Consider the following 22779-nt stretch of genomic DNA (forward strand, 5'->3'; position numbering starts at 1 on the left):
GGCCTAGAGAGGAGGTGGTCAGGCCAAAATTCAGGCCACATAGGTACAAGGCAAAGAGCCAAGTCTCCGTTAATTTAACAACATCTAAGACTGTTTATGTAGTCACAAACAGCTTTCCTCCAAAGAACTCAATAATTACTACTTCTATCTATATATCCTTTCATAATTTACAAAGAACTTTCCTTATAAAAGTCCAGTGAGGTAGGTGGTCTAAGGGTTATTATCCTTATTTTATAGACAAAGTAACTGGGGCTCAGAGAAAGGCAGTGTCATGCCCATAGTCATACAACTAGAAGATGTTGGAGCTGGGATCTGAACCCATGTCTCGACTCTCAGTCCAATACTTTCCAGTACACCATGCCTTTTCGACAGATTAGCATATTTGCCTATGCAGCCTGGGACTCTGGGGTAGAGGATCTGAGGTCAGTAGCCCAAACCATTCCATTACTGCAAAAAATCAAGCCTGGCTACTAAAGAGAGGTTCTTTCACTTTGTGGTTTCTGGGCAACATATTACCAATAATTCCCAGCACCTTGATAAAGGTGATCCTCATTTTATGAACTGGCAAATAAAGTCCCAGAGTAGGGGTCACTCTAGCCTTAGAGTCTAGCTCAGTTCTCTGCTGCCCCTAAAACCTTCCACCTCCCTGGGGCTGCTTTGTATTTTCTTCACTCTGCCTGTTCCAGACTAGGCTAGGTTGTGATGGTCTCTATCAAATTCACTAAACCCTGGGTGAAGAGGGAAAGGCAGTGAGGAAGGGAGCTGGCTGCTGTGGTGGCCAGAGTCTCCTACCACATTCCACCAATCATCCTCTGTTGAGGTAACATCCAGCAAGAAGTCAAGTTTATACAAAATTAGTTGTAGCTTCATAGCAACATCTTGGTAAAATACACCAGCTCTGTCACTGCCCCACAGTGCCAGCCTTGACCTGGGGTTTGTGATGTGCTGCTCAGAAATAAGGCAGGGAATGAACTGCACATGCCCATGGCTGCATGGCTTCATTGAGCAAGGACACAGAAAGAATCTCAGAGACAATTATCCTTTTTCCATGGTGATCCACTACACTGTATTAATACTGGTGAAGTGTTCCTTCAATTTGCAAGATGGCATGAAATCCGCCAAGGTGAGATTTTGGCCTGATTAGACACTACTTTTAGGGTTCAAGTTGCATTTCCACAATGTTTCTACAGTATTAGGGGAACAAGAGCTCCCTCTGATGGTTAAAGTAATACCTTGACTAAGCTGAGCAGAGTCTAATTAATTAGATACCATTAAAAGTTACAGGTATACCATACTTTAAACAGTTGGTGGTGCCTAAATAGTTGAGTGAAAATCAAAATTTGAAAAGTAAATAAAGTTTAAGTGTACCAGTGAAGGCTGCCTTAAGTAGGAATACATAAAAAATTTGAAAGACTAGCAAACCCATTTCAGCCCCACTTATGTGTTCCAACCCTACTGACACATGTCATTGAAAATACCCTGGATGTGTGACAGAGGATACAGTCTGGGTAGCCTTGGGTATTAACCAAATGTAGGACTAGGCATTGCTGAAAACTAGAGACTGGCCAATGAGCTCTCCTCCCCCTGACACTTAGCAGAAAACTGACTGAAAGCACATGAGCATGAGAGCTCATGTGGACTACTTTGCTGACTGGAGCCACACTTGTTTATGGTTGGATGCTAGATTAACCTAGCCCCAAAGACTTCTGGTCACATATGTGGCCTATAGTCCAGGCTTCTTTCCCTTCTCCTTTGCTACCCCTGAGACCCTTTTCCCTGAGTCTGAGCCCAAAGATCAACTGCTGCCTCACTCTGCAAGATGCCAGAGGTCCATGTCTCTGTATGGATCCAGGCAGACCTGTAAGCAGTAACACTCCCATGCTCCATGGAGCTGGGAGGGATGTGCTTTCCACTGCTGCAGACAACAGCTCCTCCAGAAGTCTGCAGCCTATTTTGTGAGACACAATCTTCACCAGTGGCTAACTTCTGGTGATGGACTTTGCTTAGTTTAGCAAGGTGGGTTCTTGGGACTAGATGCGCAGTCAGCTCCTGAGTTCCTCTGCAAGGCGATTCCAGCTTATCTCCATTACAGAGGTTAGGAAAATAAGGGATTAACTGACTTGCACAAGATACCAAGTTAGCTGAAAAATATCAACCAATAAGAGGACTGCTCCTTAATTCCATAACCGATTATTGAGGAGGCAATCATATCTGAAGTCAGGCATTATGTCTTGATAATGTTCCCTGAGCCAAACCAGTAGAAGGAGCAGACTGAGGTGCTAGGATGCAGATTCCAAACCTAACTCAGAAAAAGATGAGCTCCGTGACCTTCTGCAAATCACCCAAGTTCTCAGAGCCTCCGTTTCGCCATCTACATTACTAAACATCTGCCCTGAGTCCCTCCTAGAGGTGCTGTGCAGACTGAATGAAAGAATATGAGTGAAAGTACTTTGGACAGTTAAAAGTGTTAGCATCTTTTTTTTTTTTTTTCAAACAGGCAGCTAAGTTTGGGAGGAGGATATACTGACAAGTCCATGGAGGACTAGCTGCCTTTGTTTTCCCCGACTGTAAAGACTGCTTGCCCCATAAAGGAGGTTCGAAACATTTCCCTGTCCTTCTCCTATTGAAGTGATTTGACCCCATCAGCCAAGATTGGCTGGCAAGAGAGACAAATGAACTGACATCTATTGGATCAGGATCACAATCTCCCTGCCCCCAGCACAGCTTCCTCTTTCCAGCCTCTGAAGACTCTTTCATGTATTGCCCAGGCTGAAAGATTCATCATTCAATGGCCAAACTTCTTGCTTCTTCGAAAAGGGCTAGGCAAGCTCATGGGATACACTCTATTGTACCCATTTATACAAAACATTTCCAGCTCACCTAGCAATAGAAACTTCCTGCTGTCTCCATAAAGTTGCCGCAGATTGATGCAAAATTCATGAATGGAGGCCCCATTTCGGTACTCATGCAGCAGCATGGCAAACTGCTGGATCTCCTGGGATGACAGCTTGGTTCTCAGCTGCCAAGAGAGCACAACCAAAGATCAGTGAGTGTAATTAGGCTTCACTAGAGGGAAGCATCACCTCCCTTACACTCACATCTGTAATGTGAGTCCCTGGAACACCTTGCTAACACTAACAATTAGGACTAAGTCAGTAAGTCTGGAAATGACTTTTTCTGTAACAGAAAAAAGGCACTCTTAAGTGTGATGTCATTCAGGTCCTAAACACTTTTTATCTCTGAGGAAGTACTGAGCCTCTGGTCCAGGGCCTCAGAATGTATCAAGTATAATTCCAATTTCTCTCACCTCATCACTGTACTATTTGGAATCTGTACCCAAAGAGGGACCACAGGAAAATCAATGTTGATGTCAGATCAGGGCAAAATATGGGGTTAAGGAGGCAAAATCTCCCACATTTGGCCCAACTGCTAAACACATGTTTTTTCATTCATTCATGTAACTGCAAACTTGACTTGAGCATTAATTACCTATGCTGTTCCTAAGGATCTCCCCCTTTTCTGGTAGGGATGATGCCAATCTCTCTAGCCTCTTAAAGCTTCCCTGGCTAAGCAAACAGGACGCTTAGGGAAAGGATTATGCTTCACAGGGAGGTTGAAGGAGAACACCAGAGACCTGACTGTCCATCTGAGTGAATCATTTTGGAGGTAGAACAATGAGGATGACCAGTTATTTCATTAGAAAAACGAGGAGAACACAAAAATCAGATGAGAAGAGTTTGGGGTTACTTGTTAACAGAAATAGGAGCAGAGATACAGATGAGGAGGGGAAGCTGGGAGCCAGGCAGAAAGCTGCGCACGGTCACACAGGAAATAAGGAAGAAAATGACTGGGTAAACTGGGTACCATTACTATGTTCCCAACATAGTGTTTCTGTATTCACTGCTCTGCCCCCTTAATCTTATATCAAAACAAACTTCATTTTACTTCCTCAGCTCCTGCTTCTGCTGCCTTTGAAAGAAGAGATCTTTCAAGGTCAGCTTTTTCTCACAGAGTGCTGAAAAAATAGAGAAGTAAAGAGACAGTGGGGGTGGGGGTGGGGGGCAAGCCACCCACCAAGCCCATGGAGGCCAGTATTCAAATCCTCAGATAAAAGTCAGTATCTTCCACCAGGCCTCAGACTTCCCTGGTCAAATATAGACTGCTAGGTTTGCTAGACCAGCCTTACAAATACTGAAATGCCAAAATACAACCAGTCCATAGAGTTCCTGCCACCCCACTCCCTCCCCCAATAACATACTATTTCTCATTAGTCTGGCAGTAAAATGAAAGTAATGAGAAATGTGGGGTATAACTCGGTACATACCCTAAGTCAGTAGCTATTTTTAACCTTACATTAAACAGGGATAAGGCCCCTGCACCTGTTGTGGTAGGGCAGTGGGATTCAGAATAAAGTCTTCTTTCTTCCTAGCTAACTGACTCTACTTTTCATTAACTCTGCTTCTCTACCCTTCAAGTTATCTCTCTTCTCTTCCATCTTCTACTGTCTGAACCCCGCTGCAAATGGTCTGCTCCTCCAGAAGCAATGCTTTGCTGCTAATGATGCCAATCAGCCACAGAGTTCCTCTGTGAGGAACTTTTGCACGCTGAAGGAGTCACCCATAGTTCTTGGGTCAATAATACCTTATCCTAAACCTTGGCCTGTGTCTTGGCAGACAAGACCAATGAAGGTCAGGTTAAGTTTCCTTTAAACACCTCCAAGGTTTAACTTTGACTACATCTTCTATCTGAACCCCAGGGAGAAAGAGCATTAGTAATGCTGCCTTGGCCCTTTGGGGAGGAGGAGGCAAGGAAGGAGGACAGGCACACCGTCATCATGTAATCCTGCAGGAGTTCAGAGGCTGTGGTGCTCAGCTCACTCTCGCTGACTGTTTTGACGTGAGGAGACGGCTGTGTGAAGGAAGAGGATGAGGGGCCACCTGTATCCGGCAACTTCAAAAACAAGCTGAAACAGTAAGAATGTAAATATGTTAGCATGGTCTGGTGTTTAACGGGTTGATTCAACTCAACAAACTTTGTAAGGCACTGTGCCAGGTACTTCAGATAGAAACATGAAAAAAGTTTCTCCCCTCGAAGGGCTTACCGTTAGGTAAGGAAAGATAAGCTAGGTATGTTCCTGGGCATGAATGGAGAGGGAAGTCATTAGGCTGCTCTGGGCCTTGAAGGAAGAATAGGTCTCACCAGGCAAAGATGCAAGAGGTCATTGCCAACATGGGAGAATGGCCTATGTGAATAAACTGAGGCCGAGGAGGGCAAGAGTGAGGTCGGGAGAGAGTGGGCTGTCCAGCACAGCTGGAATACAGGATGTGTGAAGGAGAGTAGAGTGAAAATGAGACGGGAATCATCCTGGGACAACCTGAAACTCCAGGACAAGAATCTGTCTCTTATCTGGGAGGCAATGTGGAACCAATGACTGTCCAGACTTGCATAATAAGAGGACTATCTTGGCAACCAAGTTTTCATCCCTCTATGTTCACACTTTGGCACCCATGCTCTCCACTCTACCATAGGGCCGTAGCCACCACCTTGTTCAGGCCCTCACCACCTCCTGCCTCTAACCCACCCTCCAAACAGGTGCCAGAACTTCCTAAAGCACAGATGTGTCTGACCATGCCAGTCCTTGCTCAAAAACATCCAGAAGCTTCCCACTGTCTAAGAGACAAAATAGAAACTCCTTTGCCTGGCACTTAATGCACTTCACAATCTGGCTCCACTTACCTTTTTAGACTTATTTCATCCTACTACCTTTCATAAACCCTTTATGTTCCAATTAAAATGGAGAATTAGCTATTTCCCCAACTCTACCCCCCATCTTCTTCCCCACACCTGGAATACATTCCCTCCTTGTCTCTGCCTCCCAGAATTCTTGTCTGCTTTTAAGATGGAGCGTGGGTGTCACCTCCTCCATGAGGCCATCTTCTACTGTTCTAGTTATTAGTGTTTTCTTTCTTCTTGATTTATCCTGAATTACAATTATTTGTGTACATGCTGGACCTCTTTCCCCCAGGGGTCTGCAAACTTCCTGAAGGGTCTACTTTATTTTTGTCACCAGTGCCTTGCATACAGTGAATGGTTAATAAATGTTTGTTGAATTAAATTGAAGAATGGAAAGATTGGAGATAAGACCAGTTAGGAGAGGTATTGAAGGCCTGAGTTAGAGTTGTGGCAATGTGAGTGGAGAAGAGGAGATGAATGTGAGATTTTGTGTATGTAAAATGAATAGAACTTGGCAACTGACTAGATGTGGGGAACACAAAGGAAGACAACAGGTTCTGCACCTGAGTGACCAGGTGAAAGAAGTTATTAAATGCACAGGAAAGTTGGGGGGAGGGGACAGGTTTTGAACATGAGATAATGAGTTCAATCTGGGGCATGTGTTGAGTTTGCTCTACTGATGGGACATCTAAATAGCTATGTCCAGCAGGCAGGTGGAAATGTGAACATGAAGCTCAAGGGAGTGACCAAGGCTGATTGCCATTGTCCTACAGGACACCTCGTTCAGGATAAAACTGCTACTCATAAATTGCTTCCTTGGATTCAGAAAGTGTTTGAATGAATTTATGCAACAGAGACATAAGCAGTTTTGTGATATGCCAACTTTTAAGGGTGGTAATGTGGAAGACAACTCTGCTGTCTTCACTAAGAGCATTCTTGGCTGAACAATTCATAGTGCTGACCCAGGATGAGAATTCCTATGTATATTTGATACATACGTGAATCTAAACATAAGAGTGGGGACGGATTGGGGAGAAGGTAACCCTGCTCTTGGAAACAGTTAAAAATATATATTCTAACGACAACAGATCAGTAATGTCATCTTTGAACATGAAAGATGGCACATGATGTAATTAAATTCTCCCCCACACTCATTCAACCAACAACATATCAAGAGAATGTTTAGAAAAGGAAGAAGGTTTTAGACAGCTCCCCTAAACTACAGACCATAGAAGGAAATGGGGATCATCTCTGCAGGATGGCCTTGGCCAGCATCACTTTTGAGAGCTAGTTCAGCCACTTCTGCTATAGGATTCAGGGCAAAGGATCTACTCACAAAGGGCTTGCTTCACTTTCATAGGCTTCTTTCATGTCCACTTTCGTAGAAGAGTCATCTGCAAGGAAAGTGGGGGATAAACTTTTAAAGACAGGTGTGAGTACCTATTTTTTAAGTTGTCAATAAGCCCCCGATGAGTGCTGGAGTGCTTAACCTTATGTTAAGGAGATATAACAGGAAAGACAGAAGACACTCCAGTGCCACATCTTTGGGGTATCTCTCCTGACTCCTTCTCCTTCTTCCCTGTCCTCTCCCTCCTCATACACCTTGACTCTATTGGCCTGCACACCTGGTATGTCTGTCCTTCTCAAAAGACCATAAGCAACACGCTCCTTGATGGAAAGGGCTGCTTCACTTTTGGCTCCGTAGCTCCTGGGTCTAGCACGATGCTTTGTATATAGCTAATAAACTTCTGCTGACCTGATGTTAACAAATATTTATAAAGTATCTATTATGTATAAGACATTCTACCAGGCTCTGTGGAAGATACAAAGATGTCTAGGTAGGTAGATGACCAAGCCTGACCATATCACTTCCTTACTCAATAAACCTCTAGGATCAGATATAAATTCTCCTTTTTTGGTGTTCAGGATACTTCACAACCTGGCCCAAACCCCCAATTTCAGCCCCAGTCATTCATGTATTTATTTTAAAGAATTTTTTTTTAACACTTTGAGTTCCAAACTCTCCTTTCTTCTAGCCCCTCTCTCACCCATTGAGAAGGCAAGCAATAAATCTGTTTATACATGTGAAATCACACAAAACATACTTTCCTATTTAGTCATGTTGCACAAAAGGGCAAGAAAAGTAAAGAAAGTGAAAAAAGTATGTTTCAATCGGCACTCAGAATTCATCATTTCTCTCTCTGGAAATGGATTCCATTTACTATCATAGGTCCCTTGGAATTGTCTTGGATCACTGTACTGATTAGGGTAGCCAAGTCTTTCACAGATGATCATGGATACAATACTGCTGCTATTGTGTACAATGTTCTCCTGGTTCTGCTCATTTCATTTTGCATCAATTCAAGTAAATCTTCCTGGGCTTTTCTGTTTCAGAAAACTTTCCTCACCATTTCTTACAGCACAATAGTATTCTATCACAATTATATACCACATTCCCCAGTTAGTGGGCATCCCCCCAGTTTCCAATTCTTTGCCTTCACAAAAGGAGCAGCTATAAATATTTTTGCACATACACCCTTTCCCTTTTTTTTTTTTGATCTCTTTGGGATACACACCAAGTAGTGGTATTGCTGGGTCACAGGGTATGCACAGTTTTATAGCCCTTTGAGTATACTTCCAAGCTGTTCTCCAGAATGGTTGGACCAGTTCAGAACACCACCAACAGTGCATTCATTAGCTACACTTCCAGTCTTATAAATTACTCTTCTTCATATACTTCTTACTGTTTCTCATACCTGGCACTTTATTTCCTACCTTCCATGCCTAGAATGTCCTCCGTCTTTACTTCTACCTCTTAGAATTTCTAGTTTCCCTTAAGATTTAGCTAAAGTGCCACTTTCTATAAGAAGTCTTTGCTAAGTCCCCCCACCCCAAGCTTCCAGTGCCCTTCCTTTCAAAGTCACCTTCCATCTCTTTCAAATGTATTTTTATGTGAACATGTTGTCCCGCCTGACAAAACATAAGCTGCTTGAGGGCAGGGACTTTTCCACTTTTGTATCTATATCCTCAGCATATTGTCCCATGCTTGGCACACAGAAGGCTCTGAACAAACATTTAGTGATGATTGAGGTGGGGCTCACATCAATCAACAATGGAATATAGTTTAGTGCCAAATTGAACACAATAAACCTTTAGTGACGGTTAGAGAAATTCAGATAAATATAAGAACGTTATAGATAATAATAATGAGGTCAAGTTTCAAGGAGAAGCTATCTCTTGATTGGGGCCTTTGAGGAAGCATCAGAGAAGTCAGTAAGCAGATGTACAGTATGGGCAGGAGAAACAGGATGAACAATGTATGCCTGGGAACATGAGTGGATTTGAAGGGAAACGCTAAGATAAAAATTTAAAAGAATGTGGAGAAAAGGAAGAAGCTCCCTAAAAATACCCTATTCATAATTTCAGTATTTAAAGAACAAACAAAAATTCAACCACAGTTTAGAATTTGTAAGTACTAAATCTTTTTGTTATTACCATTTTATAGGAAAAGGTGAAATGAAAACAACACTCCAATTTTTTTTATAGCATCTTGGCATTTGGAAAAGGAAAACAGGTCAGAAATTATGGGCTTCCTAGAAGAAATTTCAAAAGGGTCAAAACATAGGAGATCTCTCTCTTGATCTTGCACTGACTCTCCAATTCCTTCTATATTTCCACCCCTTTAGCATGGCAGAAAATCAGTTTAGATTGGTGTCTTTAACAATTCTAAATTGGGGGAGATCTGACAACCAAAACAGGGAACACAAAACACTTTCACTGTATAAAATTAAAAAATATATTTTGTATGAACAAAATCAATACAACCAGAATAAAGAGTGAAAAAGATAAAATTGAGTGGGGAAAAAAATCTTTGCATTAAAAGTTTTGGAAAAAAATAGTCAAGTAGTTCACATAAATATGAGATCGAGTCATTTCCCAATAGATTAGTTGTTAAAGTATATGAAATTTTCCTTCTTTTATTTTAATATTAATTTTTATTAATTTTCAAAAATTTATTTATTCAAATATAACTTATTTATTTTCAGTTTTCAACATTCACTTCCACAAGATTTTGAATTCCAAATTTTTTCCCTATCTCTCCCCTCCAGCCACTCCAGGACAGCATGCACCTCAACCACCCATTTCCCCAATCTGCCCTCTCTTCATCACCCCCCCCCATCCCATCCCCCTCCCCTCTATTTTCTTGTGGGGAAAAATAGATTTCTATACCCCACAGCCTGTACAAATTATTTCTCAGTTGCACACAAAAACAATTTTTAACATTCATTTTGAAAACTTTGAGTTCTTCTCTCCCTTCCTCCCTCCCCACCCACCCTCTGGAGAAAGCAATTCCATATAGGTCATACACATGTAGCCATGCAAAACACTTCCATAACAGTCATGTTGTGAAAGACTAACCACATTTCCCTCTATAGTGTCCTGCCCTCTATTTATTCTATTCTCTCCCTTGATCTGTCCCCCCACAATGGTGTTTGCTTCTAATAACGCCTTCCCCCAATCTGCTGTCCCTTCTATTACCCTCCCTCTCCTACCCCCTTCCCCCTACTTCCTGCAGGGTAAAATAGATCTCTATACCCAAATGAATGTGTTATTCCCTCCTTAAGCCAAATCCAATGAGAATAAAGCTCACTTACTTATTCCCTCTTACCTGCTCCCTCTTTCCCTCCATTGTAAAAGCTCTTTTCTGCCTCTTTCATGTGAGATGATTTACTACATTCTACCTTTCCTTTTCTCTTAGTACATTTCTCTCAACATTTGATTATATTTTTTAGGTATCCTCTCTTCATATTCAGCTCATCTTGTGCCCTCAGTGTGTATATGCACACACACATATATACATACATGTATACACACATATATTACACACATGCACATATTCTCTCTAACTACCCTAATACTGAGGTCTCATGAGTTACAAATATCATCTATGTAGGAATGTAAACAGTTCAATTTTAATAAGTCCCTTATTGTTTCTCTTCTCTGTTTACCTTTTCATGTTTCTCTTGATTCTTGTATTTGAAAGAAAAAATTTTATTTAAGCCCTGATCTTTTCAACGAGAATACTTGGAAATCCTCTATGTCATTGAAATTCCACTTTTTCTCCTAAAGTATTATACTCAGTTTTGCTGGGTAGGTGATTCTTGCTTTTAATCCTAGCTTCTTTGACCTCTGGAATATCATATTTCAAGTGCTCCAGTCCCTTAGTGTAGAAGCTGCTAAATCCTGTGTTATCCTGATTGTGTTTCCACAGTACTTGAATTATTTCTTTCAGTCTGTTTGTAATATTTTCTCCTTTACCTGGGAACTCTGGAATTTGTCTATAATACTGCTAAGAGTTTCCTTTCATTATCTCTTTCAAGAGGCGCTCAGTGTATTTTTTCTATTTCTATTTTACCCTCTGGTTCTAGAATATCAGGGCAGTTTTCCTTGATAATTTCTTGAAAGATGATGTCCAGGCTCTTTTTTTTCATCATAGTTTTCAGGTAGACCAATAATTTTTAAATTATCTCTTCAATTGTTTTTCAATGAGATACCTCACATTATCTTCTATTTTTCCATTCTTTTGGTTCTACTTCATAATTTCTTGATTTCTCATAAAGTCATTAGCTTCCACTTGTTCCATCCTAATTTTGAAGGAATTATTTTCTTCAGTGAGTTTTTGGACCTCCTTTTCCATTTGGCCAATTCCGCATTTTAAGGCATTCGTTTCCTTGTTGGCTTTTTGGACCTCTTTTGCCATTTGGGTTAGTCTATTTTTAAAAGTGCTATTTTCTTCAGCATTTTTTGGGTCTCCTTTAGCAAGCCATTGACTTGTTTTTTCATGATTTTTTTGCATCACTCTCATTCTCTTCCCAATTTTTCCTCTACTTCTCTTGATTTTCAAAATCCTTTTTGAGCTCTTCCATAGCCTGAGACCATTTCATATTATTCCTGGAAGCTTTGAATGTAGGGGCCTTGACCTTGCTATCTTCCTCCAGTTGTATGCTTTTGATCTTCCTCGTCTTAATACCTTTTCACCAAGAAAGTAACCTATGGTCTTATTTCCCCCACTTTTTTGGTCATTTTCCCAGTCAATTACTTGACTTTGAGTTCTTTCTTAAGTAGAGGGAATACCGCCCCAAGTTTGAAGAGTTTTCTGCAGCTGTTTTCAGAGATATCTCTAGGGAACCTGTAAATTCTCCATTCCTCCCAAGTGGTATGATCAAAGAAGAGGTGTTTAACTCCTCTCCTGGCCTGCGCCCTGGTCTGTGAGCAACCACAAACATTCTTTTCTGTCCTGGAACTGTAAGATTCCCACTCCACAGCTGTCACCAGCTCTACCACATCAGTGCTCATCGCCCATGCAAGACTGTGTCACAGATCAGCTTCTTGATTCCCCCACCATCTGTATGCTGAGAACTTGAGAAGCAGCCAGTGCTGCAGCAGGGGCTGCTGCCACCCTGGGGGCTGAACCATGTTCTCATTCAGGTAAGAGAACTTTCCCACTGCCCTTTGAAGCTGTCTTTGGCATTTGTGGGTTGAGAAGTCCAGAAACTATGGCAGCAGCTAGTGATTCAGCACCCTGAGGCCTGCTCCAGTTCTGTTTGTGCCTGTGTGGCCCATGCCAGGCTGTGCTCTGCTGAGTCTGGTGCAATAGACCTTCCTGTTGGCCTTCCAGATTGTCTTGGGCTGGAAATCTGTTTCACTCTGTCATTTTGTGGCTTTTGCTGTTCTAGAATTTGTTTAGTCACTTTTTAATAGGTATTTTGAGGGCTTTGGGGGGCAGGGAGAGCTCAGACAGTTCCCCGCTTCTACTCCATTATCTTGGCTCTGCTTTTAGATAGGAAATTTCCTTTTCTTTTTTTTATTATGTTTATTTATTTATTTTTAGTTTTCAACACTCATTTCCACAAAATTATGAGTTCTAAATTTTCTCCCCATCTCTCCCCTCCCCCCACCCCAAAACACCATGCATTCTGATTACCCCTTCCCCCAATCTGCCCTCCCTTCTATCACACCCCTCCCTTCCTTTATCATCATCTTCTCTCTTTTCTTGTAGGGCAAGATAGATTTCTATATCCAACTGCCTGTATTTTTTATTTCCAGGTTGCATGCAAAAACAATTCTCAACCTTCGTTTCTAAAATTTTGAGTTCCTACTTCTCTCCCTTCTTCCCTCCCCATCCATCTCCACTGAGAAGGCAAGCAATTCAACATAAGCTATGTATGTGCAGTTTTGCAAAAGTCTTCCATAACAGTCATGCTGTGTAAGATTAACTATATTTCCCTTCATCTTATCCTGCCCCCCCATTTATTCTATTCTCTCTTTTGACCTTGTCCCTCCCCAAAAGTGTTAACTTCTAATTACTCCCTCCTCCCATTTGCCCTCCCCTCTATCATCCCCCCACACTCCACTTCTCCCCTTCTCCCCTACTTTCTTGTAGTGTAAGATAGATTTTCATACCAAATTGAATGTGCATGTTATTGCCTCCTTAAGCCAAATGTGATGAGAGTAAGCTTCACTTTTTCCCTCTCACCTCCTCCCTTTTCCCCTCCATTGAAAAACCTTTTTCTTGCCTCTTTCATGAGATAACCTGCCCCGTTCTATTTCTCCTCCCACTATATTCCTCTCTCAACCTTTGATTTTATTTTTTTAGATATCATCTCTTCCTACTCAACTCACCGTGTGCACGCGCTCTCTCTCTCTCCCTCCATATATACATATATGTATATATGTACATGTATATATGTATATGTATATATATATGTATGTGTACCCAAATACTGAGAAAAGTTTCAAGAGTTAAAAATATTATCTTTCCATGTAGGAATGTAAACAGTTCAACTTTAGTAAGTCCCTTATGATTTGTCTTTCCTGTTTACCTTTTCATGTTTCTCTTGATTATTGTGTTTGAAAATCAAATGTTCTATTCAGCTCTGGTCTTTTCATCAAGAATGCTTTAAAGTTCTCTATTTCATTGAACGACTACTTTTTCCCCTGAAATATTATATTCAGTTTTGCTGGGTAGGTGATTCTTGGTTTTAATCCTAGTTCGTTTGACTTCTGGAATACCATATTCCAAGCCCTTTGATCCCTTAATGTAGAAACTGCCACATCCTGTGTTATCCTGATTGTATTCCCATAATACTTGAATTGTTTCTTTCTAGCTGCTTGCAATATTTTCTCCTTGACCTGGGAACTCTGGAATTTGGCTACAATATTTCTAGGAGCTCCTCTTTTCAGATCTCTTTCAGGAGGTGATCAGTGAATTCTTTCAATATTTATTCTGCCCTCTGGTTCTAGAATATCAGGGTTGTTTTCCTTGATAATTTCATGAAGATGATGTCGAGGCTCTTTTTTTGATCATGGCTTTCAGGTAGTCCTATAATTTTTAAATTGTCTCTCCTGGATCTGTTTTCCAGGTCAGTTGTCTTTCCAATAAGATATTTCACATTATTTGCTATTTTTTCATTCTTTTGGTTTGGTTTTGTAATTTCTTGGTTTTTCATAAAGTCATTAGCTTCCATCTGCTCCATTCTTATTTTTAAAGGACTATTTTCTTCAGTAAGCTTTTGAACTTCCTTTTCCATTTGGCTAATTCTGCTTTTCAAAGCATTCTTCTCCTCATTGGCTTTTTGGACCTCTTTTGCCAATGGAGTTAGCCTATTTTTAAAGGTGTTATTTTCTTCAGTATTTTTTTGGGTCTCCTTTAGCAAGCTATTGACTCACTTTTCATGATTTTCTTGCATCACACATTTCTGTTCCCAATTTTTCATCCACCTCTCTTACTTGACTTTCAAAATCCTTTTTGAGCTCTTCCATGGCCTGAGACCATTGCATATTTATTTTGGAGGTTTGGGATACAGAAGCCTTGACCTTTAGGTCTTCCTCTGATGGTATGCATTGTTCTTCCTCATCCGAAAGGATTGAAGAAAATACCTGTTCACCAAGAAAGTAGCCTTTTATCGTCATATTTTTCCCCCCTTTTTTGGGCATTTTCCCAGCCAATTACTTTGACTTTTGAGTCCTTTGTCAAGAGGAGGGTATACTCTAGGGACCTGTAAGTTCTCAGCTCCTCCAAGGTGGCACAATCAAGGGAGAGGGGTTCACTCCTCTCCTGGCCTGCGCTCTTGTCTGTGAGCAACCAAAAGCACTCTGTTCTGCCCAGGATCTGTGAGTACAATTCCCTCTCCACAACCACCTCTAGTTCCACCATGCTGGTACTGTTCCTCAACCCAGGAGAGACACTCAGGACTGAGATGCAGATCAGTTGCTCAATTCCCCCAGGGGCTTTAGGCCAAGGACTCCAAAAATGTACACAGCTGCTGCAGTTGATGCTGCTGGCGAGGCCAGACCACGTTCCCTTCTCACACAGGTGGAAGAACTTTCTCACTGAACTTTTAAGTTATCTTTAGAGTTTGTGGATTTAGCAATCTGGGAACCACAGCTACTGCCTGGGATTCTGTTCCCCGAAGCCCGTTCTGGTCCTGTTACTGTGGTCAAGGCTGGGCTGCTCTCCTTTCTGTTCCCGTTGCAACAGACCTTTCCTGTTGGCCTTCTAGGCTGTCTTCTGCTGGAAATCTCTTTCACTCTGTGGTTTTGTGGCTTCTGCTGCTCTAGAATTTGTTTAGAGTCATTTTTGATAGCTATTTTATGGGCTATGGAGGGGAGCTTCTATAGGTCAGTCCTTCTACTTTACCATGTTGGCTCTGCCCCCCAAATGGGAAATTTTCAAAAGAAAAATTGTAAACCATTAGTGATCATATGAAAAATGTTCCAAATCGTTAATAATAAGAGAAATGTGAATTAAAACAACTGAGATTTTACTTCACCCTAACAAGCTGGCAAAGATGACTCTTGATGGAGTTGAGAGTTAGTACAACATTCTGAAAAACAATTTAGTATGATGCAGGAAAACTTACTAAACTGTTCACATCTTTTGACCCAGTGATTTCCCTCCTTGGTGGTATCCCCAATAAGCTTAATAGAAATATCCATATATAATGAAATATTCCACCTAGAACTTCTTGTGATGGCAAAAAAGTAGAAACAAAGTGAATGCCCACCAACTGAATTGAAACTGTACTTCATTTTTATCACCCAGTCTAGTCCCTTGACATAGACATTAGACATCTACTGACAAGGTTGAGAATGTGTGACAGATAATGAACACCTTGAGAAAGAAAGGAGAATGATTTGAGGGCTAGGAGATAACATATTTAGAAGATCTAATTGTAATGTTTTCGGAATATAAATAAACTGATTTCCCTTCCTAACAACCTTGTATTTATTGGTGTTTGTGTATGAGAAAATTCCTAATATATTCTAATGAAGAAACAAATCATAGGTATAGATATTTATCTATCTATATGATTTGTTTCCTCCTTAGAATGCAAAAGTAGGGATTATCTCATTCATTGTATACAAATCTCTAGCTCCCAGCACACTGCACATCACACAGCTTTTTCATTAAAAATGCTTGTTACTTATTGATTTTTTTTTAAAGCTTTTTTGTTGCCTTTTTGTTTTACACCACAGACATTTCCCCTTAGCTCTTCCCATCTCTAAGCCCAACTGAACCTTTCCTTGTAACAAAGAAAAATAAATAATATATTTTTAAACAACCTTAGTAATGTCTGGTAATCTTTAAATAGGTGCTAAATTAGCAGACCTGAGCTTCTGTGAGGTCCGGCTTGTAAGCAGTGGCCATGTCTATAGGCATGTGGAGTTTGCATTCTCATATTCTTGGACAGGAACCCCAAACATGGGGGCTACTGTGAACTGAATTTGTTTTTAAAAACAAACAAACAGCTAAGATTTATAGAGCAATTTAAGGTTAACAAAACACTTTCCTTGTTATAGCCTTTGATTCTCGATAACAGCAAAGTGAGGCAGGTGCTACTACTACCATCTTTTTTCTAGTTGAGGAAACCGAGGCTGAGAGACATTAAAGATTTGCCCAGTCACATACATCTAGTAACTGTCTGAGGCACGATTTGAACTCAGTTTTTCCTAATTTCATATACACCTATGATCGCATAAATGAAGAAAAACCTTAGATCCTGCCTGTCCCAAAGGGAAAACACTGTACCAAGTTCAAATTTTTAAAAATTTTATTTGAGTCATTTTGATGGTAGATAACTTATCAAAAGATACGGAAGTTTCCAAAAGGAATTAATTTGACAAGAATGATAAGCCACCTGTGACAGTATGAAAAGATACCCCAAGTCACTAATAATAAGGAAATGCAAACTAAAACAGCTCTGAGATTTCACCTCACTCTTATCAAATTGGCAAAAATGGTTATCCAACTACTCTGGAAAACAATGACAGCTAGGTGGCGCCATAGTGCACACAGCGCCAGGCCTGAAGCCAGGAAGACCTGAGCTCAAATCCAGCCTCAGACACTTTTCAGCTGTGGGACTCTGCTCCAGTCAAGTCTCAGTCCCTTATCTACCTCCCAGATTATAGTGAATATAAAGTGAAATAATAATTGTAAAGTACTTTGCAAACTTTAAAGCACTATGTAAAAGTGTGCTTTTATGGTGTGAATACCTTTTCTGGGGTAAATTAAGTCATCTCAATACTTTTCTAGCCTATAATGGATATATATCTCCCCTTTTATCTCCACTTCTCTCCCAGTCTCCCACATTCACCTCTCCCTACAAAGGAAAGCAGGGCTGCCTAGGCATCCTGTAATCTTTTTGCTCCTGGTAGGCAAATCCTCCTTGCTTTACTTACATCCCAAGCTTCTGGAAGCAATAATTGAAACAATAGTACCCCTGTTGCTGGAATAGAGGTGATAATCATCTGCCTCATGGCCTTTGCTGTGTCTCTCCAGGTAAGACTCCCATTATTATTTCCTGCTATTAGATATAAGCTCTTCAAGAGGAAGACTGTGTACTGTTTGTATCTGCATCTCCACCACCTTGCACATATTAGGTATTTAATAAATGCTATTCATTCACTCCTTCACTCATCTCAAGTTTCTGCCTTGGTTAATTAAAACCCAACAAGCTAAGAGAGTTCCCTTAAGAATGCTGACACAGTGGTCCCACTTCTCTTCTGCTGGTGTCTTCTATTCCCTAAACCACAGACCAATAATAGAGGGTTAACCTATTACGTGCTAAGACAGGTGGTCTCTTTATGAGGGTCTGAATGGGAAGAGGGGAGACTCATTTAGAACAGTAAAGTCCCAGCCACAATGAGGCCACAATTAAGGTCCCACCCAGCCTGCAAAGAATCCCACAGGCCCATCTCTGCCCCCACAGATTTTCCTCCTAATTCAGCTACCTACCACTGTGCAGGGACAGTTGGCGTGTGGGTGTAGAGGCCCCATCGAATATTGCTCGGTCTAAGAAGTCTATGGTGGACTCTGTGTAAACAATCTGGAAGACTTGGCTGAGCAGGGAGCAAAGTTCTTCTGCAGCCACCTGGAAACAGGGCAGTGACAGTGACTTCAATAGGCATCTTCCCCAAAGGATCCCCCTTCCTAACCCCCATATGGTGACACAGGCAATACCACATGCAAACAGTGTGGGGGTGTGATGTCTTCTTCCAGGATGAAACACCACTCTGATTCTATCATGGCCCTGGGGCTTCTTTCCACATGACTTCAGGTCTGACATTCAAGGACTTCTCTAGTATGTCCCTTTCCAGTATCATCTCTCTGCTCCAGCCACACTGATATGCTGACTATCCTCTGAACACACCTTACTTATCCCACCTTCACACTGCTTCATTCAAGAATCCCTGGATGCCCTCCCTCTCTTCCAAATCCTGTTCACCAATATGGTGCCACTCATCTGTTTCCTCCTGGATGAAGCCTTTCCAAAGTGGGCTCTATGTTCACACTGATTATAAGCTATACAGTAATTGGCTGATTAATCTGTTTTGTGATAGTTCATCTACTAATGTCTTTAAATGTTTGAAATCTTTTATCGCCATTTCACACTTTTTACATTTTTATGTCTCATTGACTGCTAGATTGCTAACTCCCTTAGGGTGAGGATCATGCTTTATACTTTGTATTTTCCACAGTGTCCAGGACTTGTTAATAAGTATGTGCCGATTTGATTTTACTCTTCATCAAAAACCCTAGCTTTTAGTTGCTTTGTTAGATTATTTAGGCTTTAGCTACCAGCAGGGGTCACAGAGTAAGAGCCAGTCACACTTCACTTTAGACTTACAACTGAGACTGAATTTGGCCCTGCATCATGGAGGTCAAACCTTGAGCCATGAAGTTTAAAGTAAGGGGCAGTTTGGTTAAGAACTATCCTCTCCTCAAAACAACAGCCCTGATGGTCAACTACTCATTACATCACCGCCTTACTGATATAGTCATTTTGACATTTGCAAAGCACCTTAATATTCTCCCATTTGTCCTTTGCATTAACACAGTTTCAGAGAGCAAAGGCAGTTATTCTCCTTCTCCCTCTCCCACTCTTTTATAGATATGAAAATGGAAGAATGGTGTGCTTTAGTGACCTGTTTATGGTCAGCTAGTTGTGGGGATCAGAATTTAGGTTTCTAGACTTCCAGCCTTTTCCTACTATATCCTGGGGAAAAGAAGAAGAAAAGGGTCATTTAAAAAAATAAAAACAAGAAAAAAAAGGGGAGAATGCATATAAGTTACAAGGGGACAAAATGGATGTAGATTTTCAGAAAAAATGATGATATGGCATCTCTTTATCCCATGGCCTGCTAGGAAAGTCACTGTCTAAATGTAGACCTTCCTGAATAAAGCTTCTTCTCCCAAGACAAGTCATGATTTTACATATTTGCCCCCTTTAATAAAATTATTGAAAACTACAGCCTGAAGTGAATGTGATGTGATCAGATGGCTCTCTGGAGGTGACAGCTTGGTCCTCTAGCCCACAGCATACCAAAGGCTCTGGCCTGAGAGGAGAATAAAAACAAGAGTGAAGTGCCTGGAGAACTGGAAAACTAAACATGGAACCCTGTAGACATGACTCTATCGAGTTGTGATAGATTTTTCTAATGATGACCTGTCCAGACCACAGGGGAAGGAGACCAAGTGAGATTCTAGTTCCCTCCTGTCTTACTTTGTTCTCTGTAGCCAGGATTACCAAGCAGCATGCTTCAACGGGTACCACTCCGCTTTCAGACAGGGAGCCCGAGGTGAGGGTTTTAGAGCCTTCTGCACACAGGCTCTGGCTGGGGGAGATTCCAGGGTCCTGAGCTGAGAAGACACAAATAATCCATGATTAATGAAATCAAAAAAGGGAGGAAAAAGACATAAGCCTGAGAAAGAAGAGTAGGCTGGAATGCTTATACCTAAAACTACATTCTGAGGCCTTGGAATCACTAACTAAAAAACAAATATGAAATTTGCCTGCCTTCAAGAAGCTTAAATTCTAACAAATTCTAACAAATAAGTGAGTACATGATAAAATAAATGATAAAAGTACAAAATAAAGACAAGGAGATGGGAAAGTACTAACAACAGACAGAATCAATCTACACTTCTTGAAGGAGGTAAGCTAAGTTCTCGAGGGAGCTACAAATTCCAGGAGGCAGAGGAGAGGAGAGAGAACATTCCAGGCATGGAGAAGAGCCCTGCAAAGGCATGGGGATTGCATTAAAGAGGACAAAAAGCAGACAAAAGTGCATACAGTGAGGGAGAAGAACTTGTCATCCACCTGGCAAGACCCAACAGAAATGGAGTGGGGGTGGGGCACTGAACCAACTGTACATCAGGATCCCACGGGCTACATCTGACTTAGAAAATGATATATTAACATGATCCACTTCCTACTCTATTTTCATTTATTTTGTTAAATATTACCCAGTTTTTTTATTTGGTTTGGGCTATAGACACAGGCAGGCTGCATGTCTAACACCTTTGGTGTAGAGCTAGATTGTGGAGGAACTTGCATTTTACTTTGCAGGCAGTAGGAAATTCAGTCAAGTCTCCTGAAAAGGGGAGTGAATTCTCATCTACAAAATGGGCATAATAACAGTTACTACCTCACAGGGTTTTTGAGAGGCTCAAGTGAGACATTAGAAAAGAGCTTGGTAGACTTTAAAATGTAATATAATTATTAGTAGTTATCATTACTGATGAGCAGTTCAATTAAGTGCAACAAATACCTATCATGTGTCTGCTGTACAAGGAACTGTGCTAGATGCTACAGATACAAAGGGAAAAATGAAATGGTCCTGGTACTCGAGGACCTTGCATTTTATCAGAAACAAGACCAATGATGTGTCAGCCTGAACCACGAGCAGGAACTAGATACCAGAGAAGAGTCTTATTCGTAGAAGCTCTGGGAGAACCAGCAGAGAAGCAGAGATGCAACTAGGAAGCAAGCCAGAACCAAGGGTTCCTAAATTCTAAGTTGCCTAGATCTGGGCTAAAGTCAGGTCATTCCTCCACCTTAAGAAAAAACAAACCACAACCCCACAAACCTCTGTGTTGCCAACCTGGTCCAAAAGGCAGAAGCAGCAAGGAAAGCAAACTGCTGTTCTGGATCTGATTCTTACTGACAAGAAAGATCTTGGTGCTAAACTGATAATGCGGGGAACCTTGGAGGCAAGCTCTTTCTCCATCCTAGAAGGGCTGATAATGAAATCTGACAGGTACCCTGGATTCTGAGAGAACAAATTTCAAAGAATTCAGAAGATGAGGAGATAAGTTCCTATGGACTACAGTTCTACCCAGGAAGTTAGCCTGGAAAAGCCAGGAAGCTCTCAAGAATGAAATTCTGAAGACACTAAAAGAATTATTCCACATGCGGAAGAAAAGGAGGAGCTGTCTCTTTAGACCAATTAAAAAGATAAGCAGAAGATGGGAGCAGGTTGTAAAGAATCCATATAAAACCGTGGCACGATTCTGTAATATTTGTGGGAAGAACTGCTAAAGCTCAGCATGAACTGAGGCTGTCCAGAAATGCTAAGGACAATAAAACAAAGGATTGAAAAAACCTATACTGGGTAAAAGAAGAGACTCAAGAAAGGCGCTGGTCTCGTGCTTCAGATGAATCATGTAATGACAACCTTTTTTAAAAGACAAAAGTATCCAAACCTTTGCTTTATAAAAGGATAGAATATAAATGGCCAATATGGTGTCTAAACCTAAAAGGTAAGTCAAGAAAAAGGAAGGGAGCACCTAGATGCCTCTGATGACTTCACAGAAAGGCCCAGACAAACTTCACTCCAGGGTACTCAGAGTCAGGCAGTGTCAGTGATCTCTCAAAGAACCCAGAGAATGGGGAAGGGCAAATGTTTTCTTAATTTTCAAGAAAGAGAATCTGCAAAATAAACACCAATAACTTCACTTAGATTCTTACAAAATTTTAAAAAATCAAGGATAGTAATTGTAATTGAACATTTAGAAATATCAGAAAAACTTAGCTTGCAAAAGGTTCCTCAAGGGCAGGTCATGAAAGACTAAACTCGTTTCCTTTTTGACAGTTATTACATTAGGATATTAGGAGAATGCTGTAGAAAGAGTTTACTGAGACTCTGGCAAATAATCTGACAAAGTTTCACATGTTAAGGAAAAGATGAACAGGTGTGGTCTAGACAAAGGTATAAGTAAGTGGACCTGGAACTGCTGAATGGCAGTTAGGTGGTGAAATATACAGAGTTCCAGGCTTGGAATCAGGAAGACTCGAGTTCAAATCTGGCCTGAGATACTAGCTGTGTGACCCTGGGCAAGTCACTTAACACTGTATGCCTCAGTTTCTTCATCTGTAAAAATGGGCTGGAGAAGAAAATGGCAAACCCTCCAGAATCTTTGCCAAGAAAACACCAAATGGGTTATAAAGAGTAGGACATGACTGAACAACAAGAAGAATAGCTGGACCTAAAGAATAGTCACTAATCATTTGGTATCAACTTGGAAGGAGGACCTCAGGGATCTGTGCGTGGCCCTGTGTTGTTTAACATTTTTATCCATCACTTGGATAAGGGCACAGAGAGCATGATGATCAAATATTCACAAAGAGAGAGAGGAATAATAAAATGGAATAAAAGAAATTCCCTCACTGTTAAATGAAAAGCATTCCCTGGGGTCTATTA

General features: G+C 41.0%; 1 protein-coding gene across 5 annotated transcripts in view; it reads right to left on the reverse strand.

The window, feature by feature from the left end:
- Window positions 1-22779, reverse strand: part of CCM2 (CCM2 scaffold protein) — a 201450-nt gene that overhangs the window by 69210 nt on the left and 109461 nt on the right. For all 5 annotated transcript variants that reach the window (XM_072649502.1, XM_072649483.1, XM_072649475.1 and 2 more), the window contains 5 exons: window positions 19800-19936; window positions 18032-18167; window positions 7070-7127; window positions 4828-4963; window positions 2881-3019 (listed from right to left, as the gene is read on the reverse strand). In XM_072649502.1, coding sequence (XP_072505603.1) covers window positions 2881-3019; window positions 4828-4963; window positions 7070-7127; window positions 18032-18167; window positions 19800-19936 — 606 coding nt within the window. The remainder of the gene's footprint in view (window positions 1-2880; window positions 3020-4827; window positions 4964-7069; window positions 7128-18031; window positions 18168-19799; window positions 19937-22779) is intronic.

The sequence above is a fragment of the Notamacropus eugenii genome, chromosome 1 (assembly GCF_028372415.1).
Source record: "Notamacropus eugenii isolate mMacEug1 chromosome 1, mMacEug1.pri_v2, whole genome shotgun sequence".
Lineage (NCBI taxonomy): Eukaryota > Metazoa > Chordata > Mammalia > Diprotodontia > Macropodidae > Notamacropus > Notamacropus eugenii.